The sequence below is a fragment of the Triplophysa dalaica genome, chromosome 17 (genome assembly GCF_015846415.1).
Source record: "Triplophysa dalaica isolate WHDGS20190420 chromosome 17, ASM1584641v1, whole genome shotgun sequence".
Lineage (NCBI taxonomy): Eukaryota > Metazoa > Chordata > Actinopteri > Cypriniformes > Nemacheilidae > Triplophysa > Triplophysa dalaica.
Window position 1 is genome coordinate 7,675,385 of NC_079558.1, and position 21,284 is coordinate 7,696,668.

The window sequence follows — 21,284 nt, forward strand, 5'->3', positions numbered from 1 at the left end:
AATGGTTTATCAGTGGCAATGATACTAACAGGATAACTTAAATCTGCTTTGGTTCTTTCCTTGTGTACTGACCCAGTGAATTACTGTTCATCCGAGCACCGAATGAATGAGGTCTTCTCATCCTGCAACAGTTTCATCCGAAAAAGAGAGAAACTAGTCATTATTTTCCTCAAAACATACACAAACATGTTTGTATCTCCATGTCACCACAGAGATAAGCGCTGTTCTGAACAGGCGAGTATGCAGAGACAGACACATAAGGTTCTTCATAAGGTCATTTATTATTACCCATCAACCACACAGCCATGCGAACCAACCAATGGGACAGTGCCTCAATTCCAGCAAATCGAACACAGCAACCTCTTACCGTCCAGCCAATCAGGTTCTTTGCCTGGAGGGTCAGTGCATTCTAGGTAAAGCAGATTTGTCTGCCCTGATCATATTGTTCATGAGATCCTGGATTAACGAGACCCTCTCGCCTGCCTGCCATGTCAATTATTAAAGTAACTTGAAATTATTAGATGTATATGAAGTCATGTAAACAGAATATTCACATGCAACTATTTTCAGGTCCTTCCAGGCTACATATAGAATGTGTCTTGCCAAAATGCAAATTAACTGCTTGTAGCTGTTATGAGTCAAAACTGTATATTAATAAAAACTATACACAACATAGCCATTACTCATATGGGCCAGTAAGATGCTGTCTGAAAAGACTTGTGTCCTCTGTTCTGTCTGACAGTATGAAGCAGCCTTCTGACCGGGTGATCTGAACTGTCATCACCAATCACTTGATGTGACATTTTTAGCCCTGACTTTAATTGGAACATGTGATTTGTGAATCCTATTTGACCCCGCTGGCATAATCGCCCTCTTGTGGACGGATAGCAGTGTTTTATGCAACTTATCATTTGCTTTATGGAACTAACTCTTGTCTTTGACCATAACACAGACCACATGTGACGGAGGCAAAAATTCATCAGTTTAGCAGTGGTGAATTTAAAATTACAAATGTAAATTACAGGAATTCAGTGTAATTATGCTGAACGTATTTCTATAAATCTGAGGAGTTCTGTATAAATATGGTAAATTGTAGAAGTCAAAATGTCAAAAATGTTACTTTTTTACAAAAAACCTTTGAGCTGTTTTCTCATATGTACAGCAGCAGCGCTCTCTGCTGGCCATCTATTGAGATTATAAACTGCACGGTTTTCCCATTAAATGCTCCCAAAATGTAACTAAAATTTAATAAATTAATGTTTATTGAAACTTAAAGGGCCTTGTGATTTTTTGCAGGATCTATTGACCGAAATGCAATATAATATACATACCTATATCTTCAGAGGTGTATAAAGACCTTTTTATTACCTTAAAATGTGCTATTTTATCTACATGCACTGCAGCTCCTCTTACATGAAATTCCCCGTGTTGTTTCTAGAGTATCCCTTAACAGAAAAAGTTTGCTTCGTTAATACGTTATCTCCTTCTGCAACACGAAAACATGACATCTTAGTGCTGTGTCAGCCACCGTAGTGCGTCTGAAGTAAGGGGTGGAGTGAGCCATTGGTTGCAATTCGGTACCGCACCACTAGATGTCGCTCAATTTCATACACCGGACCTGTAATATTTCAATTCTTGCTGGCATTTTAACAGAACATATAATATATTTAAACAAATGTATTATTTTTCAGCTAATGAAGGAAAAATAATTTATTTACAATTAAAAGCAAAAACACTCTTTAGAGAAGAACGCACAAGACAAAATATGATCTACATATTTCAGTGTTTATTTTGCTCTATTATTTATTTATATCACAAATAAGTCTTCAAAATGCAGACTAGCATCTGTCTTTATATAAACTGTACATGAAGGCAAGGCACTATACAATGCAGAATAGAAAGATATCTTCTCTTATTCCACACTTACCATTCAATCCAACCTAGACGCTCAATTAACTGTACAGATTCACAAACACTCATAAACACGCACACACAAAGCTCAAGCATCTATCTGGATAATTAAATAAATCTGGAGGCCATTTAATAACGCAGTATGAATGTTAAGAACGTCATTACATAATGTGACACCAGTGCTTTCATGATACCAATGACACTTGAGCCTTCTTACATTCAGATAATACTAAAAGGCTTCTTTTCATGGGTTTTTACATAAAGCTGGGCAGTACATGAGGGATGGATGGCTTCTATCATGTGGACAGGAAGAACACAACAAGCTGGGAAATGCTCAAAGAGCTTGTTGTAAAACAAGAATAACAAATAAAACTAAAAAAACAAACGAAAATAAAAACTGGAAGAAATGTGCTACAAGAGGCTGGTAAACCCCTGGCAATCTCGTTTTTTCTTTTTTCTTCCTCCTCTTCTCGTCCCTGTGTGGTTTGACACAGGCACGCTTGTTTTTTTTCCATCTGGATCAAATGGAATGAACAGTTCTCCACTTGCGGATTCAAACGCTTTGAACACATTTCCCACTAAAACAATCCTTTGGCTTTCTTCACATTCACTTGCTTCCATCCTGGCAGTGCCTCATACTCACTTCTTGTCATCTCCAATGCTTTCTGTTTGAAACACACACATTTATTTACATATAACATAAAATGACTTGAAAACAGGTTATCAGACTAAATACTGTGCTGAAAAAAAGTTGATGAATGGTCACACGTGTACACAACACGCAAAAGTAGTGCTCACCAACCCTTACAAACCCACAACATTGTTATTCCGCGTTAGAAGTCTTAACTTTTGCTAACGTATGTATATTTAGAAAATATTTGTTAACACTTTTCCATGTATACCCATAAGGGAAAATCCTATTAATTGATTAATCAACCCCATGCATGATGCAAAGTAAGCTATTGGCGGTGCGTGGTGACCGACAAGCTGCTAAACACAAGGCAGATTCAGATACAAAAGCAAACGTGAAGCGGTTCAAACAGTGAGGATGCTGCATTAGTGGGAATAACACCAGTGTTCCTCATGAAACAAAACTCACCTTCCCAGAAGCCCCTACACCCTGGCATGTGAAGGGAAAAATTAACCTCTGTCAGATGCAAGACTACACCAGCAAAGGGGGGAAAGCAGAAAGATGCAGGGGGGAAAAAAAGAGCAAGAGATTGGTTAAGAGGGGCTTCTTTGACAAGACAGGGTGGATGGAGAATTTGAAGAATGAAAACACAAAGGCAAACGAAAGTAGATAGTATAACAGAACAGAAATAGATAATAAACTTTGCTAATGTTCCTGTTTTTGTGATTGAAAATCGTATTATTTTGAAAGCGGATTATTAAAACAAAAGGCTCATTAAAGGGATGCTCCAACCAAAAATGAAAATTCTGTCATGAATTACTAAACCTCAAGTAGTTCCAAACTTTAAAATTACTTGGTTCTGTTGAACAAAGAAAGATATTGAAAAGAATGTTGGCAACTGACATTTCCGGGGTAGTCAAAGGTGCCTCAGAACTGTTTGTTTTCCTTAATCCTTCAAAATATCTTCTAAGGTCCGATTCACAACTAAGCATCTTTTCTGCACGCATATTTGATATTTTAAATGTAGACGCAACATGCACGCGCAAATAGGGGTCGATACGGTCGCGACAAGTAAGGGCCGCATCGAAATGGAAATAGTTGAACTTTTCAAAGTGCCGCATGCACACCACAGGTCATGAGGAGAGAAAGCGGTGCGGCTTGTGTTTTCCGTGCGGTTTTAGATGCGAAATGTGAATCGGGCCTTATGTGTTTACAATCATTTTTGCTACTATGGTTGTCAATGGTGCCCCAGAATTGTGAGTTGCTGACATTTTTCCAAATATCTTTCTCTGTGCACAACCAACTAAACAAAATTATACAGGTTTGGAACAACTTTAGGTTAAGATTGAGTAATTCAATAACAGAATTGTATTTTTTGGGTGAACTATCCCTTTGAAACAACTTTGAGAATGACTGAACCTAAACACTAATGTGTACAAAATAGAGGTTTGATCAGATGCAAAGGTCATTTGATCATTGCTGTCGAGTACATGCACTGTCTTACCTCGAAGTCTTCATCTGATAGGTAGATCTCAAGTTTTAGAGGGTCAACGCCTTCTGGTAAGGGGCGGGCTTGTAGATCAGCCAATGGGTACGTGGTCTTGCAGAGTCTAGACAAGACGTCCTCAACAAGAATGATCTGATTACATACTTCAGCTTCCTAAAAATCACAGAAAAGAAACTGACTGAAAATGGAGAAAATCAACATTCGTATAACTGTCTCCAGGGAAACGAAAATGTTATATGCATTTTAAAATCCCTCTCACCTTCTCTGTGATCTCAGTGATGTCCTCTCTGTGTTCCCAGTATGGGAACATGTTAGTAAAGGTAAGAGGCTCCAGCCCTGCATGGATCAGGTATGATTTTGGCGGTTTCTTCTCATTTTTTTCTACAGCGACAAGTTGAGAAAGACTTCAAGTTGTTAGTTTGTTAGCACAATGAGTGTTAATAACATAATCGTCTTTACTTAGAGAGTATATCAATCCTCAACAGGAAAGTAGAAACCTTGTATTAAAACAAATGTAAGAATAAAAGATAAGCAAAAAACTACGTTGTCAAAGCATGACACCTAGTTTTGCTATAGTCAAGAGTTTTATTCCCATTTAACGCAAACAATCTTAAATTGAACTTCAAAATCTTCCTAAATACGTTAATGTAAGAAGCAAGGAGTTAAACATGGTCCACATTTGTATAACAACTGGACCGCCGTTCTTATCAATCAGGAAGGTTGGTCAGCTGAATGATCACCTTTGCAATACTGGAGCACGGTTTCCATGGCGCACTTCCTGTCGGAGTCCCATCGTATACGAGCTGAGCCCGTGCTTTCACTATCCACAGGCCACCAGCCCTGCCATAGGTAAACTTCATGGTGATTATCCACCAAAAACAGAGCTGAAAGAAAACCCAACACAGGAAGTGTCATCATAAGACTACCTCATCACAGACAAGCTCATTATAGTTTAATGCATGTGACAAAGAATCATTTACCCTTAATACATTATGCATGGTTGTAAAAAGTGTTATTCAAATGTAACTGAATACCAATCAGCACAGGTTAACAGGTGTATCTGAGAACAGCACTTCAAACCGTGTTAAATCAACGTTAATGTGTCAAGCACCTGGCTGAGTGGCTGTATACAAATCCTCCTGTAGGAAAGGCATCGAGTTGACTAAATTCGGTTCTCTGGACGGATACACAAACTCCACAGCCACAAACTCTCCTGAAGTGCTGCTTAGTTGGAACAGACGAGGAGTAAAGTTGAATTTTCCTGGATCTGAAAGGTACAAACAGATGAATATGAGCTATGGGTTGGCACATACAGTGACAAACACACATAACGCACACTTTTCTACCCACCCTGCAGCATGCAGTCGTAAGCCTTTCGATCTCTCCTTCCCAAAGCTTCCCAGAATCCCAACGGTTCTGCTCCTTCGTCACACTCCTGGATGGATACCTTACTGCTGCTGTGAAGCCCCGCCTCCAGAGGACACCTGGTCACCAGAACTCTTGTCACGTGATGCAAACTCATATGGTGTAGAGATACCATTTCAATGTCCGGGTCTGATAGTCTGACTCCTTAAAAATCTGACTTAAGCGCTTACGTGAATTTATTATCTTGGTACAACTTAAAGACTTTAGTTGTGACGTGTCTATGTGCATCAGTTCACTCACTGTTCCTTAATCTTGTTGGCAGTGGTACGGCCCACATCACGCGTGTGCATCTGCGCCTTGCATCCGTGCCACAGGTACATGCTGGCTTTAGGGATGTTCAGGAGGATGAGGGAGGTGCGAGAGCGCAGACTGCTGCAGTGGCACACTACCTCCAGCAGATGGCCTTCTATGGGTTTCTCTCCTCTTACACAGTATAATCGCCAGTCATCTGCACCAAATCAGATTATAAGCAAGATTTCTTTCCGTGCGCACAATGCAGCTAATTTGATCTAATGCTTATTACAGTAAATAAGGAAAAAGTGGGTCAAATTGAAGTAACAATTGGGAAATAGGATTACTTTGTGCATTTTCCTCCTCTTCCTCTCTCTTTCCAGCATGGACGATCATTCCTCCGTTGAAGCACTGCAGGAAACAAGGAGGTTCTTTTCCCTGCTGGACCTGCATCTGCAAAACACACGCAAACAACAAATATAAAAAAGGAATACTATACAAACACCTGTTTTGAGTGACTCAAAAGTATTATTGTTGTTTTAAAAAATGATAGTCCTGCATTGTTCACTTAAAGGGAACGTTCATTCAAAAATAAAAGTTTTTTATCATTACTCACCCTCCAGTTGTTTCAAATCTGTATTAATTTCTTTGTTCTGATGAACACAGAGAAAGATATGTGGAAGAATGCTTGTAACCGAACAGTTCTTGTCCACCATTGACTACCATAGTAGGAAAAATCTAAATGCAAAGTCAAAAGTGCCCCAGAACTGTATACTTTCCTACATTCTTCAAAATCCCTTCTTTTGTTTTACAGACATTTATAAAGCAATTATTTTCCTTCTATGGTAGTCAATGGGGTCAACTGATTGGTTATAAGCATTCTTCCAAATATGATTCTCTGTGTTCATCTGATTTGGTTTTTTTAAACATGTATGGAACAACTTGAGGGTGAGTAAACGAAGACAGAACTTTCATTTTCGGGTGAACTTTTCCTTTAAAGTAAGAGGGTTTTTATTACGAATTGAATCAAATAAGAAAGGACTACTCTATAAAAACCATCGCTTGGTAAACAAAACATTTAATTACTCAACTACCAAAATGCTCGATAGTGACAGGCCTGGTTATGACTTCTTAACATCCACATTTCTTACATTATATACAACATAGTATACCATACAGAGTATAAAAGTGTATATATACCTGGGCTCCTCTTTCCTCATCCAGCTCCACAGTCATCAGCGCGGACGTTCCCTTCTCACTCACAGTAGAGTTTCGACCCTGCCAGAAGAAATAACAACACTTCTCCTTCCCTGGGCCAATGATCCTTTCTGAATTCAGCCTCTTGCCAACTGTACAAAAGTAGAGAGCATATGATCATCAGTAATGTTTCCCATCTACACAGTAGCACCTACACCATCTCATGATGCTGGTGTGATCCCACATATGCTCATACACCCTGCCCACCTGCTGTGCTGACCATATACTTCCATTTGACCACATATGTGTCGCCTTCATGGAACTGTCCGATGCTCTGTTTGGGTAGACGACTAGAACAAGCAAGAAACAGAGCGATTGTCATTGATTGTGCATTTCCTACAGATTTAATTCACATCTATTCTGGAGTTTCATTACACAAGAGGATATTAATAATAAATAAATGGCAAACAATTCAAAGATCATCTCACCTATAGTCAAACTCTAGAATGTGCCAAACATCAACAGACAACGTGCTGATCTCAAAGTTCCGCCCCTCGTCGCCCTCCACCAATCCATAACCTCGTCCAATATCTGCCCCATCCAAAACGGTCCTTACTGGAGTCTGTACCATCGGCAACATCAGAGACGCATCATAGGGCCTACATTCCCCACTCCGATGCTCCTAAAGATATTATTACCAATGTGTAGCCTTCTGAAATAAAACTTGCAGCATCTAATGTTTCATTTACTCAGAACAGAGAATCTGTGTCTACCTTATTTTCATTTGCATGCGATGAGTCATTTTTTCTCGAGGATTTCTGGGTGTCACTCCAGTCCAAGAACTTCTCTTTAAAGATGGTAGTTTCATTATGCTGAGACAACCTGCCGAAAACAGCCCAGTCTGGCCGTCCCTGGCCTTTTCTATAAAACACAAATACCGCAAACGAAAACATGTTAAAGTTCACTTTGCACAAAGAAGGGTTTCAAGCGAATATAGAAAATATAGCCCGCGTCACTCAAAAGGCAACACCAAAATATTTAGCTGTTAATGTGACAGGTGTAGTAACTTAAGATCATTGAGTCGACTGTAGTGCACTGTTGACCTGAGAGGTCTCTGTGCACAAGCTTTAAAAGGTCACAAGCGTCAGAACTTGATGTATAGTGGAACAGTATGCATAAACAGAGCCATACTCAGCTGCGTATGTGGGTGTACATCAGTTTTGTACCTGGGTATGAGTGGGTTGCACTCTCCAGGATCCAGAGGATTGATATCACAGTTGCTGTAATCAAATGTGCCGTTCCACAGATGCTTGGCCAACTGAAAAGCCACTTTTCTCTGTGCCAGCGTCACCTCCTTACCGTGCCACACGTATACCTCACTACCAAAATCAAACACCAGCACCTAGATGTCACGAAACAAAAAATTAAGTTTGGTGTGAAGACTGCCATTTTTAAAATGTCTACCGAAAGTACCTGTTCAGACCTGACAGAGCTGTTCAAATTGTGCCTTAAAGTGATAGTTGACCCAAATATGAAAAGTTTGTTATCGTTTACTCACCCTCTTTTCATTTCAAAGCTGTATGACTTTCTTCAGCAGAACACAAAAGAAGCTATTTTGAAGAAAGCTGGTAATCGAACAGCACTGGACCCCATTCACTTCTATTTTATGGACATTTAACCAATGCAAGTGAATAGAGTCCAGTTAACATAATTCTTCAAAATATTCTGCGGACGAACGAAAGTCATACAGGTTTGAAATGACAAAAGGGTGAGTAAATGATGACAGATTTGTCTTGGTGAACTATCCCTTTTAGTCAGAACGGGCCTGATAGACTTGTATTTAAAGCAAATCAGATCGGTACAATTAAAAAATTACACCGTATGAAAAAGTATTCAATACTTACATATAGCTGTACATTAAAATGATCTGATTTTACTTGTAAAATGTAAATTTGAAAAATCTGGACTGGCGTTTATAACACACCATGAAAAGTATATAATGTAAATAATAAGACAGTGGTTCTTAAATGGGCATGCGCAATTAATCGTCATCGGAAATTCGGTCTTCCAATGATTATAAAAACAAAACAATTGTGACCCTGGACGACAAAACCAGTCTTAAGGGTAGATGTTTCGAAATTGAGATGTTTACATCATCTGAAAGCTGAAAAAATAAGCTTTCTATTGATATATGGTTTATTAGGATAGGACACTATCTGGCGGAACAACAAGTGTTTACAATGCTTTGAGGGTTTTGAAGCTTTGAGGAAATTTTTCGTTTACAAAAAATTTGAGGGTGAAAAAAAGCGAAATATTGAGAAAATCGCCTTGAAGTTGTTAATCTGAGGAACTGTACCAGACCGTCCACTCACAAAAAGAACGTTTTATATATTTATGGTAGGAAATTTATAAAATATCTTCATGGAACATGATCTTTACTTAATATCCTAATGATTTTTGGCGAAAAGAAAAATCATTTTTTTTTATCCCTACAATGTATTTTTCACGATTACTAAAAATGTTCCCATGCTACTTAAGACTGGATTTGTTCTCCAGGGTTACAATTGAGGTGAAACTATGATTGAGTAGCATTTCATTTTGCAGTTACAGTACAACACTGCAGCTTTACATTTTTTTACATTTTATTTTTATTGGTCTTTCAGAATTATTGTATTACTTTGTGCTGTAATCCTGTTAATTGCACATTTATCAGAAACTATGTGTTTAAACATCAAAAACATCTAAAATTTCTATTGAAAATTTTATGTAAATAAAATATATATATGTATCTTTATTACTTCTTTAGAGTTGAGCATAGAGCAGCGAGGCACTCGACCCCAGAAGTCATCATCAGGAACAAGTTTATCATCCAATAGTCTGTAGATACAGTTGGTCTCCACTACACCATTCTCATATGACTCATCCTCTTCTGGAGGGCCTGCGGCTGTAAAGTACAAATAGACATATTAGATAAAGATCAATAAATATTTCTCTCAGCCTGATTTATTTAAAACCGTGCAGTTGAATTTAGTCATAATGACGTCACCCAAACATTCCTGAATGAATACATATAACTTACACTGATAACTGGCTTGGCCGCCAATAATCTTCCAGAACTCTTTGGCTGCGGGGGTATGAGTGTTGGCACCCTCTTCAATGTTCTGCACATACGAGGCTCGGCAGCCCAGGTCGTGTTTTGTCTGAATGAACGCGGCCAACTCTGCTGCCTGCAGGATTGAAAATGCAAACAGTCCAATTGCAGAGATGTCAATAACATTTTTGACATACTGTGTATTCAGTGTATCCGTTTATTCCAGCTTTCTCTTCGCAACATTACAGACAGACAATATTTCGATTTTGTTATCAAATACAATAACATTATTTCTTCTGCTGTCTTAGCATTCCTGGCCTAAATCACACCCTGGTTACACAACGTCCACCTCCGTCACATGTACTGAGATTCACATATGCTAATGATGAGCATTACATTCAAATACATCCATTCAAAAGCCATTGGGACTTCTAAATGGTAAGATGCGGGTCAAACTCAGTTCAATGATCTCCATTTCAGCTTTAGACAATAATAGCTTTCATGAAAGCTTGAATGTGTATGATAAAAACACGTATGCTTACAATCCACCTCTTGCTTCCTGTACGACAACGTGACATTTCCTTTGTGGTTCATTTTGTTTACTTCCTGCACGTGGGGGACCCGTACTAAAAATACTCCCATTGAGTACTACACACACTCACTTTAGCCTTCTCGATAACATTTGCGAATTCTCCGATCCAGATGAAGCAGTAATGAGGCGTCACCAAGAGGAAGCAATCGCCGCTGTTCAAGGAAGAGGCTCTGGGCTCCACTAGTCTGGTCTGGACGTGCCGGCGACCTGTTAAATTCACAGGGAAATAAGACGGATATGCAATACCCCGTTGGTCATAGGTTCACCACTGTTGTCATAATACACAGGAAGTGATCTGCTTTGAGAGTACGCATTGTTCACCCAGTTGCATGAACATTCTGTAATGCAGTACACTACTATGTGTTTTTCTTGGACTGCTCGCTTTTATTTAGGATATCTGGTTTCTCTTTGTTTTGGTTAGGGGAGCTGTTCTGTGTTGCATTGGGCACATGGACATGACTTAGATTGTGTGCGTGTTTGAGAGCTAGACCGAAAGAGAGAGACGGAGAGGAAGAGAGTGTACGCCTTATGAGGAATTGGTATCCACAGTGTCTCAGATTCTTACACCATCAGTCCACATACAACACCAGCTGGTCTCCTCTTGCTACACTGACTAGAGAAGTTCTTCTTCCCTCTTTAAAGTAAACAGCACACTATCACACCACCTTTCATGGCTGTGAGGTTGTTTTACTCATCAAGCATAGTCAGAGCTTTGCCCAAACAAGGTCTTAACAAATGAACGTTGTTGACAGCCATCCATCTATCTCTATCTTGGAGTTTGTTCTTTATTCTCAATTATAGCAGAGTCAATCCAACTTATAGGGATAGTTCTCCCCAAAATAAAAATGCTGACTTATGTTGACTAAACCACTTTTATTCTTCTGCATAACACTAAATAAGATATTTTGAGATATGTGTTCGTGGTTTGGTGTCCATACAATGGAAGTCAATGGGGGCCAATGTTGTTTAGTTCCCAATTACCTTAATAAATATATTTTTTGTGTTCTGTAGAAAAAGAAATTCACACAGGTTTTAAATAACATGAGGGTGAGTAAATGATGAAATAATCTTCGTTTTTAGGTGAGCTATCCCTTTAAGATCGGACGGACGTTGCTGTTGTCTTCAAAGAGGTTCAAAGAAATCAAAGACTGTTCTTGCGTGACTGACGGCAGTGTGATGTCACTTACCTTTGACCTGAATGAGCATGAGTTTTTTATAGGGCATGGCACTGTTGTTCGACCTCTGCTCAGAGACGTTCAAACTGCGCAGACTCACACTGCTGAAGTTTTCCTTACTGGCCAATCCAGCGAGAGCAACGTCAGAGAATCCGCTGTTCTTATTCACTACAAAACACAATTCAATAACATTTTTATGACATGAACAGGTGTGATGTTCCCAGTCATGTGTCTATAAATACATTTGAGGAGATGAGCTTTAGAAACTTCTACACCGTCTTGCTTGACATACTCTTTTCCTGTTTCATCCTCTTGCTCTCCAGAAGCCCGATGTTCAGTCTCTGCTCTGTGTACTCGTGTCTAATGTCCTCCCTAACGGCCAACATTTTCAGGGGATTCCTGGAAGACTGAACGTTCCTGGTGGGTCGTACTGCTCGTTTGTGCTGCACCATCTCTGAGGTCAACCTGACAAGAACCAAAGTCACAAAGTCGAATGTTGAACTCATTACAGTGAGCACGGTTCCAAACAGATAAAATAATATACAAACAAATCATTTTTTAGACTATGCTAAGATCTAAAAGCTGCATATAGAGTATAAAATAGTACCTGGGCATCTGTGTTCCAAAGATGGCATCGAAATCATCGTTGATTTCCACTCTGCTTGTAATCTTGGCCATTTCCTCTGTGTGCCGATAAAACTTATCAAAGGTTTCATCCTCCAGGGTCATGACCTCTTTAACAGATTTTTCTGTGACTGCAACGGTGTTCTCCTGAAGACCTGACACTAAGATAAAGGAAAGTGGGCAACACACATTAAAGGGGTCATATGGGGTGTTGTAAGCTGCCCATATGCATGTATTAGACATGTAAAATTGCAAAAATTAAAATGTCGGAACAAAAAATGCATTCTATCTAAAAGCCAATGCTCACCCAGACCTGACTGAAAAGCCTTGTGTAACCACACCCCCAAAAATCTACGTCAGTTCGTGGTATGTATTGACTTAGACCACCCAAATGTATACCCAAGTAAGATCGGCGTACCTGTCAGTACAATTGCTTTGGAACATGATGTTCCAAATATGGCGTTACATTTCCGTCACACGCTTGCACTAGCGACCAATCACTACGCACTGGATAACTGGCCAATCATAGTACATCTCGATTTTCAGAGCGATAAGTGTTAAAAATACATGCGTTTCAGAGAAGCGGAGCAAGAGGAGATACAAACATGCACTGTATGCGGAAAATACAGCGTTTTTTTAACCTTAAATCGTGTATACACATTGCATTAGATCTAAAACAAACAATAATATTCGTTTTAGCCGTGTCATATGACACCTTTAAATTTTAAAGGTGATGCGAACACAAACACTTTAGGGGTATCCGCAAATAAAGATTTACATCGTCCAATCAGATTTGTCATGTCTTGCCTATAGTCGTCTGATAGTAGAATCGCCTGGCGCACGCACATATGGGGACGACACCAGGTGATTAACAAGGGTGCAGCACAACATTAAAGCACCAAAAAACAATCAAACATTAATTTACAGAATTTGTTTAGAACAGAATATAACGAAATAAGACAGATTTTTCCTGCGCACTCTCACTTCTCCTTCATCCTGACATGAACGCTTGCTTTCAGAGAATGGCAAGTTCCGAATGCCTGCGCCGTGCTTGCTGTATGCGATGATTTTGGTTATATTACCTACTTTTGTATCATGCATCGGAAAGTTCAGTCTGAGTAATGCAGGTGCATTCACAGACAGTGTTTTTTTCATATTTAAAATCATATTTCATATTATATATTTTTTTCATATAAACGGTCTACAGTCATCTGTGTGTGCGTGCGGAAGGTGCTGCTTCTCTTTACCGGCCTCACAGCACAGAAGACACAGAGAGACGCGATGCTGCGTTGGGTCATAGCCAGACCTTGTGCTCATATGATCCGGGGGTTTTGGTACCAAGCCTAAAAATGTCCCATTTCTTTACATCATAAATAATATTTTTAGCGGTGTAGTGAGTGCCCATCTGCTACGCCACTGCCCATATAACCAAAATGGCATAATCCCTATTCCATAACACCTCTGAGAAGGTTCGACTGTGAGATTGGTCATCAACTCAGGCTCCTCCTTTCGAAGTATAAAATCTTTGACTATTCTGGGTCAGCCGTAAAACACTTCCTTATACTTCGGGGGGGAGAATGAAAAGAAATGACATGGCACCCTGACACTTACCTTTACTATTGAGCCGGCCAAGGAATGACTCCAACTTTTCCAGCTTCTTGTCTGATTCCAGCTTCATGTCATGTCTGACTTCAATCTCTGCATCGCCAAATACATCAGATACAATAAAATACAATAAATAAAGTCTTGTTTTGCCACTTGTGTTGTTAGAAACTTAAAGAGAATAGGGTAATGAAACGAGAAGATAAAATGAGGATCACAAACATGAGCACCAAGGATGTGAATTTATTAAAGCACATGTCTAAACTACTGTAGGCAACAGCTGATCATGGTTATGGGTCTGGTATGGTGTGTGTATGCAATGGTCTGCTCACCTTCGAATGGCTTTGAGATGGTGTGGGAACCATTCTTGTTCTTAGAGGAAAGAGGAGACAGCACTGGATTTGAGAGAACAGAGGGGGATGCCAGACCTGGGACAAATCGGAGCAAAACTTTTGTTATACTGTGACATGGACTTTTCTGATAACAACATTAAAAGAATACAAACAATTTAAGTGTTAAATTGGTGTAGGATGGTGAGAGAAGATGAAAACTGCTCCAGTAATTTTAATGGAGTTTAAATATTAACACTTATAAAACAACAAAACAATGTCATAATACGTTCAGAAAGCAATAAATGTGAATGTGCGGATTATTCCCTGACCTTTCCTGACCATCCGGCCTGCCACTGTAAACTGAGTCGAGTCATTGGCTGCTCCGTGACCTTTGACCTTCCAGGCATCTTCTTGCGTGGTGATGAGCTGCATGCGCTCCTGGATGGACATCTCAATTCGCTCGATCCTCTGGCTCTCCACCAGGTCATTTCCGATCCTCTGAGAAGGCAAAGAGATCTGACGTGAATACATTTTCCAGATTATACATGTTTAAATGTCTTGTCTGTTTAAATTTACAATAATGTGATGCTTGGTGGTCTTCATGTTCAAGCTAAAGGTTTCTCAAAAATGATTTAAGAAACACAAATAAAATTCATACTGTAAAAGTTTTGGTAAAGACTGAATAAAACCTAAAAATCTGATATATAAAAATAACTATTGGGCTACACAACCTGTTATTAATCTAGGAATGAACCAATCAGAGAGATTCTAAATAGTATATACTCTAATAACCAATATTGTATCATTATTATTTACTGACGAATAACTAGCAGTGATCAAATTGACTGACCAAATGAAACAACAAGTAGTCAAGCTGCACATAAGAAACAATCTACAATATACATGTAAAGTACCACAACACCACCAAAAAACTAATTTACCAGACATTATACCAGCAACAGTCTTAATGGAGTACTGTGTTTTGGAAGAACAGTGGATATGTGTGGATGTGGGGGGTGGGAGGCACCTTCCGTCTCCAGGGGTGACGCTCATGCACCTGCACGGGCAGGGGGGAAGCCTTCACACGGAGGGAAGAGCAGGGGGAAAGAAAAAAGGGATGAGAAAAGAATGGAAAAAGAAAGAATGGAAAATGAGAGGATGCAGCTTAGACTAAAGAGGCTTCTATGAATAGAAAGAGGAAGAAGATATTTCACTTGAGACCCCACCAGTTAACCCTAACAGAGGGGTGATGGGTTATTAGAACGATATTGGAAGCTTTATGAAATGTGCCATGATTCAGAAAGCTTTTATACTTGCCACAAACAGTAAAAGTGATACTTTTCCCTCAAAAAAGAAAATTCTGTCATCATTTACTCACCTTTGAGTTGTTCCAAATGTGTTTACATGGCATTGTTATGATGAACACAGAAATAGATATTTGGAAGAATGCTTATAACCAAACAGATCTCAACACAGATTGACTCCCATAGTAGGAAAAAAAACAATGGTAGTCAAAAGTGCCCCAGAACTGTTTTCTGTCCTTTATTCTTCAAAATGTCTTCTTTTGTGTTCAACAGAACAAAAAAATGATGAAGTAATTTTTCCTACTATGGAAGTTAATTGGTGTCGAGATCTGTTTGGTTATAAGCATTATTCCAAATATCTTTCTCAGTGTTCTTCAAAACAAAGAAATGTATGCAGATTTGAAACAACTCGAAGGTGAGTAAATGATGACAGAATTGTCAATTTTGAGCGAATTATCACTTTAAACCACAAATTTATCAAATAAACGTTATAATATTTACATTTTTAGTTACAAAAGTTTCCATTAGTAAAGGTTTAACATATGTAAGGTTCCCATGTCTTTTGACCGATGTACTTCCATGTGTTCTCCAAAATCGTTTGTAGTTTTTTTTAATAGGTTTCATAAAGATTTGCACAAACAAAGCAAAAGTAGTAGCTGCTTAAACCCGTTATAGATGTAGAAAAGTCATTACCAAATTGAAATTCCCTAATATGTCCAAGTCTTTTCACGGACCCCTGTGCTCAGAATACATTTTACATATTCTAAATACATAATCTTATATAAATACAGAGATAACTAAATGTTAAAACTAAACTTCCTTGAAGACATGCGATGACATGCAAACTGTAAAAAATACTTCAGATGAGCATTTGACATTAAAAACACTACTTAAAAAGTGCTAAAATGAAAGAAAATGTTAAAATTAATGAAAATAATGCATAATGGTTAAGATCTGGTATAGCTTCGATACCAAACAGGGAAGCTGGAACGCGCCACAGTTATACTCGTATCACAGGCAGGTAAGGGGAGGGTCTTGCTCACCTGGGGGGGAATGGCTATATGATCCAGTGGTTCAGAGGCACACGAAAAAGAGGAGGAAAAGACAGGGTCCTAAACAAAGGATGGAGAGGGGAAGCAAGACAATACATAATGTTTGACAAGGCACGAGGAGGAAGGGACAGACAGACAGCAGGTGACACTGGTCTGATCTTAGATTATCCTCTAAATGTCATATCACCTCCACAATGCCAATGAGCACATCAGATATTCTAAGACAACTGTAAATTCACTGCACAACTACTTGCCTCGCCCAACCACCCTGGATTGGCTGATTCTGAATGTTTTGTTGAAATTTGACTGCAACATCTAAACTGGCAGATACAATGCTGCCTTTTAACAATTAATGACAAATGTACAGTTTCATCAATGTCAAAAGGTGACTAAAGCAGATTAAAAGCTTGTATGGGTGGTTGAACAAAGCAACTACCAGCACATCATAACTGTAACACAACACATCACCAAAATGACAAAGTAACCACAATGACTGTATTAAATAAAAGAAAGAAAATATTTCCTGTATCGCATAAAGTCATACTATGACCATGGTAGCACGGTGAGTAGAATAAGCAATAAACAAATAAATCATCACCATTAGCAACCGTGTCTTCCTGAGGTACCATGCCAAAACACCCAGACAGCAAATGGACGTTAAAGTTGCAAAGATTAATACAAACACAACACCATAACCCTTGAACACCACCATCAACCTGTGTTAAGCCTGTTAGCACTGCGGCTAACAGCTAACAGTCTTACCCAGAGTTGATCAGACACAGCAAAGTCATCTATCATCATCCCATCATCCTAGAAAAATGGGTAAAATAAATATGGGAAAAATACTCGGGCATGCTTTGAACAAGTTCTTCACTTTTACACATCAGTCACAAATTGTCTTTATTTTTCGAAGACAACTGTCTGATTACTTGACCTGTTCAGCCAGAGCATCTGCCAAAGAAGATACTGTATTTTTACCCCACTTATATCAGCTGACTGATAGTTTTCCTTTAGAAAAGCACTCAAATAGTAGAAAATCATGTTTAAGTGGTCGAGTCATGATGTAAAACAATAAAGATGAAAATTCAAGCAAATAACCTTAAGTTTTAAGAATAAATCCAAACAGAGAAAAGGATGTAAAACCAATCCCATCCGCACCATAGGGAATTACTATGAAGCATGCAAAGATTTAAAAGATTGTGAGTTTTATTTAATTTATATTAACTATAGGATATCAAAACATCCAAAAACAAGTGGTTTAAAAGAAAGAGACAGATAAATCGCAGATAGACGCTAATGATACTAATGATCTAGAATTTTGTTTCATGATTACAGTACACAAGTGTATAATGATGTCATGGAACTTTGCCTGATCAACTTCCTTTTAGCTTACCCAGTGAACACCATAAAAAAAAATTCAAGCAAAAAACATAAAATAACAAAAGGTGTAAATCAAAATGAAATGGACATACGATTCTCGGTTTAGAAATACTTAATACATTTCTGAAGCAAAGGAGCTTCTACACATAAGATTATTATCAGTAGTAAGTAAACTTTGCAACACATAAACGTGACAATTAATTTGTATCATTATATTTGTTTACTAGATGCTTTTTGTTATACCAACACAAAAGTTAGCGAATACACTGTATACAAAGTATAATTCACTATGACCTTTATGATCAGGTGACAGCTGAGTTCAAAGTTAAGGGGATACCTTCTTCTTGAAGCTCTGCTCCACCTCCCACAGCTGAGCATGTTTTTCAGACACCGCGACCTTCACCACATCCTGTTTTTTATTGATGCGATTCCTCCAGTCCTCCTCTCCGCTCTTCTTCAACAGGACCAGCCTGACAGTAAGAAAATTATAAAAAAAAGCTATTTCGTGAATTCTGATTTCTTCACACTGTTAAACGTGCTGGCTTCTCATGCTTAACATGGTCAACCTGTCAAAAACAGTCCCGGCATTTATGTGATGAATGTCATATAAACAGATCGTTTGAAACTGAAATCTGATGCGGTCCCAGCGCAAAAAGATGCCGGTCATGAACCGCAGGCGATAAGTGAAACGGAGTCATGTCTGTGTTTGTTGGTGACTCAGTGTCTGTGTTTGTTGGTGGTGTGTATGTACATAATGTAAACGTAAAAATGCAATGATGTATTGTGTGCTAGTGCTTTAGATGCGCCCCTCAGGAGCTCGACTGTTTTCGGAAATAATCGTACAGCAGTTTCTGTCTTTTATAAATGTGTGTTGCCTGCGCTTTAATTCTCAAAGATTTTTTTCCTAAGACAAAGACCCAGAAATCTCATAAATGTCTTCATTACAGTTTCTCAAGATTTCGCAACAATGTCACAAACTGAGCTCAGGTTTGTCAAACATTTTTCATTGAATTTACTCAAAAGCATATCTATACACCGTTTCTATACATTAGTTCTCCATACATTTGTTTTATAAAAATGTAAAATAGATGTAGGAACGCTCTGAGATCAACAGTTTTTACAATGTCATCAATCAATTAAGCCATTCTGTTTTTGCCAGCATCCCTCTCTGTCTGTCAGTTACACAACACTTTGATCCTAAACAGACCACAGCAATACAGCTCTGACTAAACAAATCCAATCCTATCCAGATGATCAAAACACTTACACCAGAGAGTCATACTGAACTACATCCTGCTAGATTTAGTAAACTTGGAAGTGTTCTTTTTATATTTGCAAAGTATATTTTTGTTAAATCATCACGAAGATGCTAAAGCCGACATGACTACATTACTGCAGCATCATTCCACTGTCAACAAAAATCGAGTGCAAAGTGAAAAGCTTATACATTTCCTAGCATTCTTTTGCTTTCTGCTTCCAAATGCTGTAAACAAGCAAGCACCATCCATGCTTAATGTTGGACAGTAGTTTTTATTAATATTTACATGTGTAGTCCATATTAAATGCAGTATTTCACACACCACGGATAAAATCACTGCTAAAAAACTCCTTTTGACAATTCTCATCTGTAATATTTTAAAATACAAACACAGCACTCACCTCTCTTTGATGGACATCTGTCTGGCAGACATGAAGTCTGTGAACATGTCTCCCTCCTCTGTTATAAAGTCCGTCTCACACTCCTGCTCTCTCCTGCAGTCCACGGGGAGGTGCGGGCCAGACTCTGAGAGCGTCTGCGCGCGTGTGTGCTGCGTGAGAGAGACGCCCCGTATCGAGGATGAGTCCTGCGTCGCAGCGGCCTCTGCGCGTACTGCGGCTGTGTTCACAGGAAGATCTGTTTATCACAGACACAGAAAACACAGGGTTACAGCGGCCCTGCTGATGCGATCAAGGCCAGCTATGTGACAGACAGAGCCAGCACAGACAAACACTCTTACATGTACATATACACACTGTTCATGTTAAAAATTTCAAGTAAGGCACACATACAGTGCATTTATGGAGTAAAATTGTGATAAATATGCAAGTGAGGTTACACAGGAAGCGAGAGTCAGTGTTTGTTAAACATGAAGGGAAGCTTTGTTTTACGCTGTGGTTACGTGGGTTACACAGACATCTTTCTGTCTGGCTTACTAGGTTTAAAGACCTCTCTTTGTCTATTCGGATGAGGAAAAGCAGCAGACACTTTACAAATTTGATGCTCTGCTCTTTAATAGCCACACACTTTTATCAGCAGAGAGGACATCTGCTGCAAAAATAAAAAACATCACCACCGCCCTGCACTGCATGAAGCTATCATAACAAGCTTTATGAAGATAACAATGAAAAACTAACAATGAAAATAAATCTCTCTTATGCCATGTATCATTATAAATATAAAATAATATATTATTAACAGTTAGCTTTTTAATTTTTCAAGTCAATACTATAGATGGAAATTAGGGTAAGTGAGTCATTTTTCCACCTTTCTATCACTATCCCCCCACACGCATGCACACACAAATACAACATTTTACAACAAGTACATTTTATAAATGACATGCTTTAATGATTAGAGTATGAATTATAAAATCGAAATACATTGCCGTTTTATTGTTATCATATTAAGTCACACCTGTTCACTTTATTTCTACTAAAAAGACAAACAAAAGTCTAGTGAAAAGGTGACACTATTCCCCTACCTGAGACGGGTCCCTTTGACTTGTGCTTTCCATCTGTTTCTGAAAGGTCTTGATAGGTCACCAGCTCCATATTATGCCCCTTCGGCTCCTCCCACTCTCTGTCAGGCTGAGCTTGTGGCGTCTGTTTAATGCTTTCTGGCGAGGGGTGCTTCCTCTTCCCCATGCCCAAAACCAGCCTCTCTCCTTGCTCCACAGTTGACATATCTGCTTCCTGATGTGTCTGTTTCCTGGATGACTCTTGGGCAGGCTGAGAGCGGTGCGGTGGGGACAGGGCCTGCTCATAGTAGGTGGGGCCAGATAAATTAGGCGTGGCCAGGTGGATGTCACCGGCGTGTTCAGTGGAAACCGTAGAGGATTTTAGGACCGATGAAGAGGCGGATGCAAAACGATCTCCACCCGCTGGCAGCAACTAGAGGAGAACAAGAGTGGGAAGAGAGGAAGAAAGAAGGAGAAAGTAGAAGGGATGATGGAAGATGTGGATTGTGTGGG

At 39.1% G+C, this 21,284-nt stretch overlaps 1 protein-coding gene across 17 annotated transcripts in view; it reads right to left on the bottom strand.

Moving 5' to 3' along the window:
* Positions 1-1,764: 1,764 nt before the first annotated feature.
* The window catches only part of svila (supervillin a), a 61,908-nt gene continuing 42,388 nt past the window's right edge, over positions 1,765-21,284 (bottom strand). For 10 of the 17 annotated variants that reach the window (XM_056770823.1, XM_056770816.1, XM_056770822.1 and 7 more), the window contains 28 exons: positions 20,796-21,204; positions 19,714-19,948; positions 18,392-18,524; positions 17,437-17,484; positions 16,666-16,734; positions 15,346-15,396; positions 14,648-14,816; positions 14,319-14,414; positions 13,996-14,082; positions 12,368-12,545; positions 12,053-12,225; positions 11,773-11,928; positions 10,656-10,792; positions 9,982-10,129; positions 9,701-9,846; positions 8,129-8,304; positions 7,676-7,823; positions 7,391-7,584; positions 7,170-7,252; positions 6,906-7,054; positions 6,053-6,158; positions 5,715-5,922; positions 5,400-5,533; positions 5,161-5,316; positions 4,790-4,933; positions 4,309-4,430; positions 4,047-4,202; positions 1,765-2,576 (listed from right to left, as the gene is read on the bottom strand). In XM_056770823.1, coding sequence (XP_056626801.1) covers positions 2,490-2,576; positions 4,047-4,202; positions 4,309-4,430; positions 4,790-4,933; positions 5,161-5,316; positions 5,400-5,533; positions 5,715-5,922; positions 6,053-6,158; positions 6,906-7,054; positions 7,170-7,252; positions 7,391-7,584; positions 7,676-7,823; positions 8,129-8,304; positions 9,701-9,846; positions 9,982-10,129; positions 10,656-10,792; positions 11,773-11,928; positions 12,053-12,225; positions 12,368-12,545; positions 13,996-14,082; positions 14,319-14,414; positions 14,648-14,816; positions 15,346-15,396; positions 16,666-16,734; positions 17,437-17,484; positions 18,392-18,524; positions 19,714-19,948; positions 20,796-21,204 — 4,098 coding nt within the window. In that variant the 3' untranslated portion in view covers positions 1,765-2,489. Of the gene's footprint in view, positions 2,577-3,010; positions 3,074-4,046; positions 4,203-4,308; positions 4,431-4,789; positions 4,934-5,160; positions 5,317-5,399; positions 5,534-5,714; positions 5,923-6,052; positions 6,159-6,905; positions 7,055-7,169; positions 7,253-7,390; positions 7,585-7,675; positions 7,824-8,128; positions 8,305-9,700; positions 9,847-9,981; positions 10,130-10,655; positions 10,793-11,772; positions 11,929-12,052; positions 12,226-12,367; positions 12,546-13,995; positions 14,083-14,318; positions 14,415-14,647; positions 14,817-15,345; positions 15,397-16,665; positions 16,735-17,436; positions 17,485-18,391; positions 18,525-19,713; positions 19,949-20,795; positions 21,205-21,284 lie in introns of all 17 variants that reach the window. The other 7 variants (XM_056770814.1, XM_056770826.1, XR_008909366.1 and 4 more) reach the window with 6 other exon arrangements.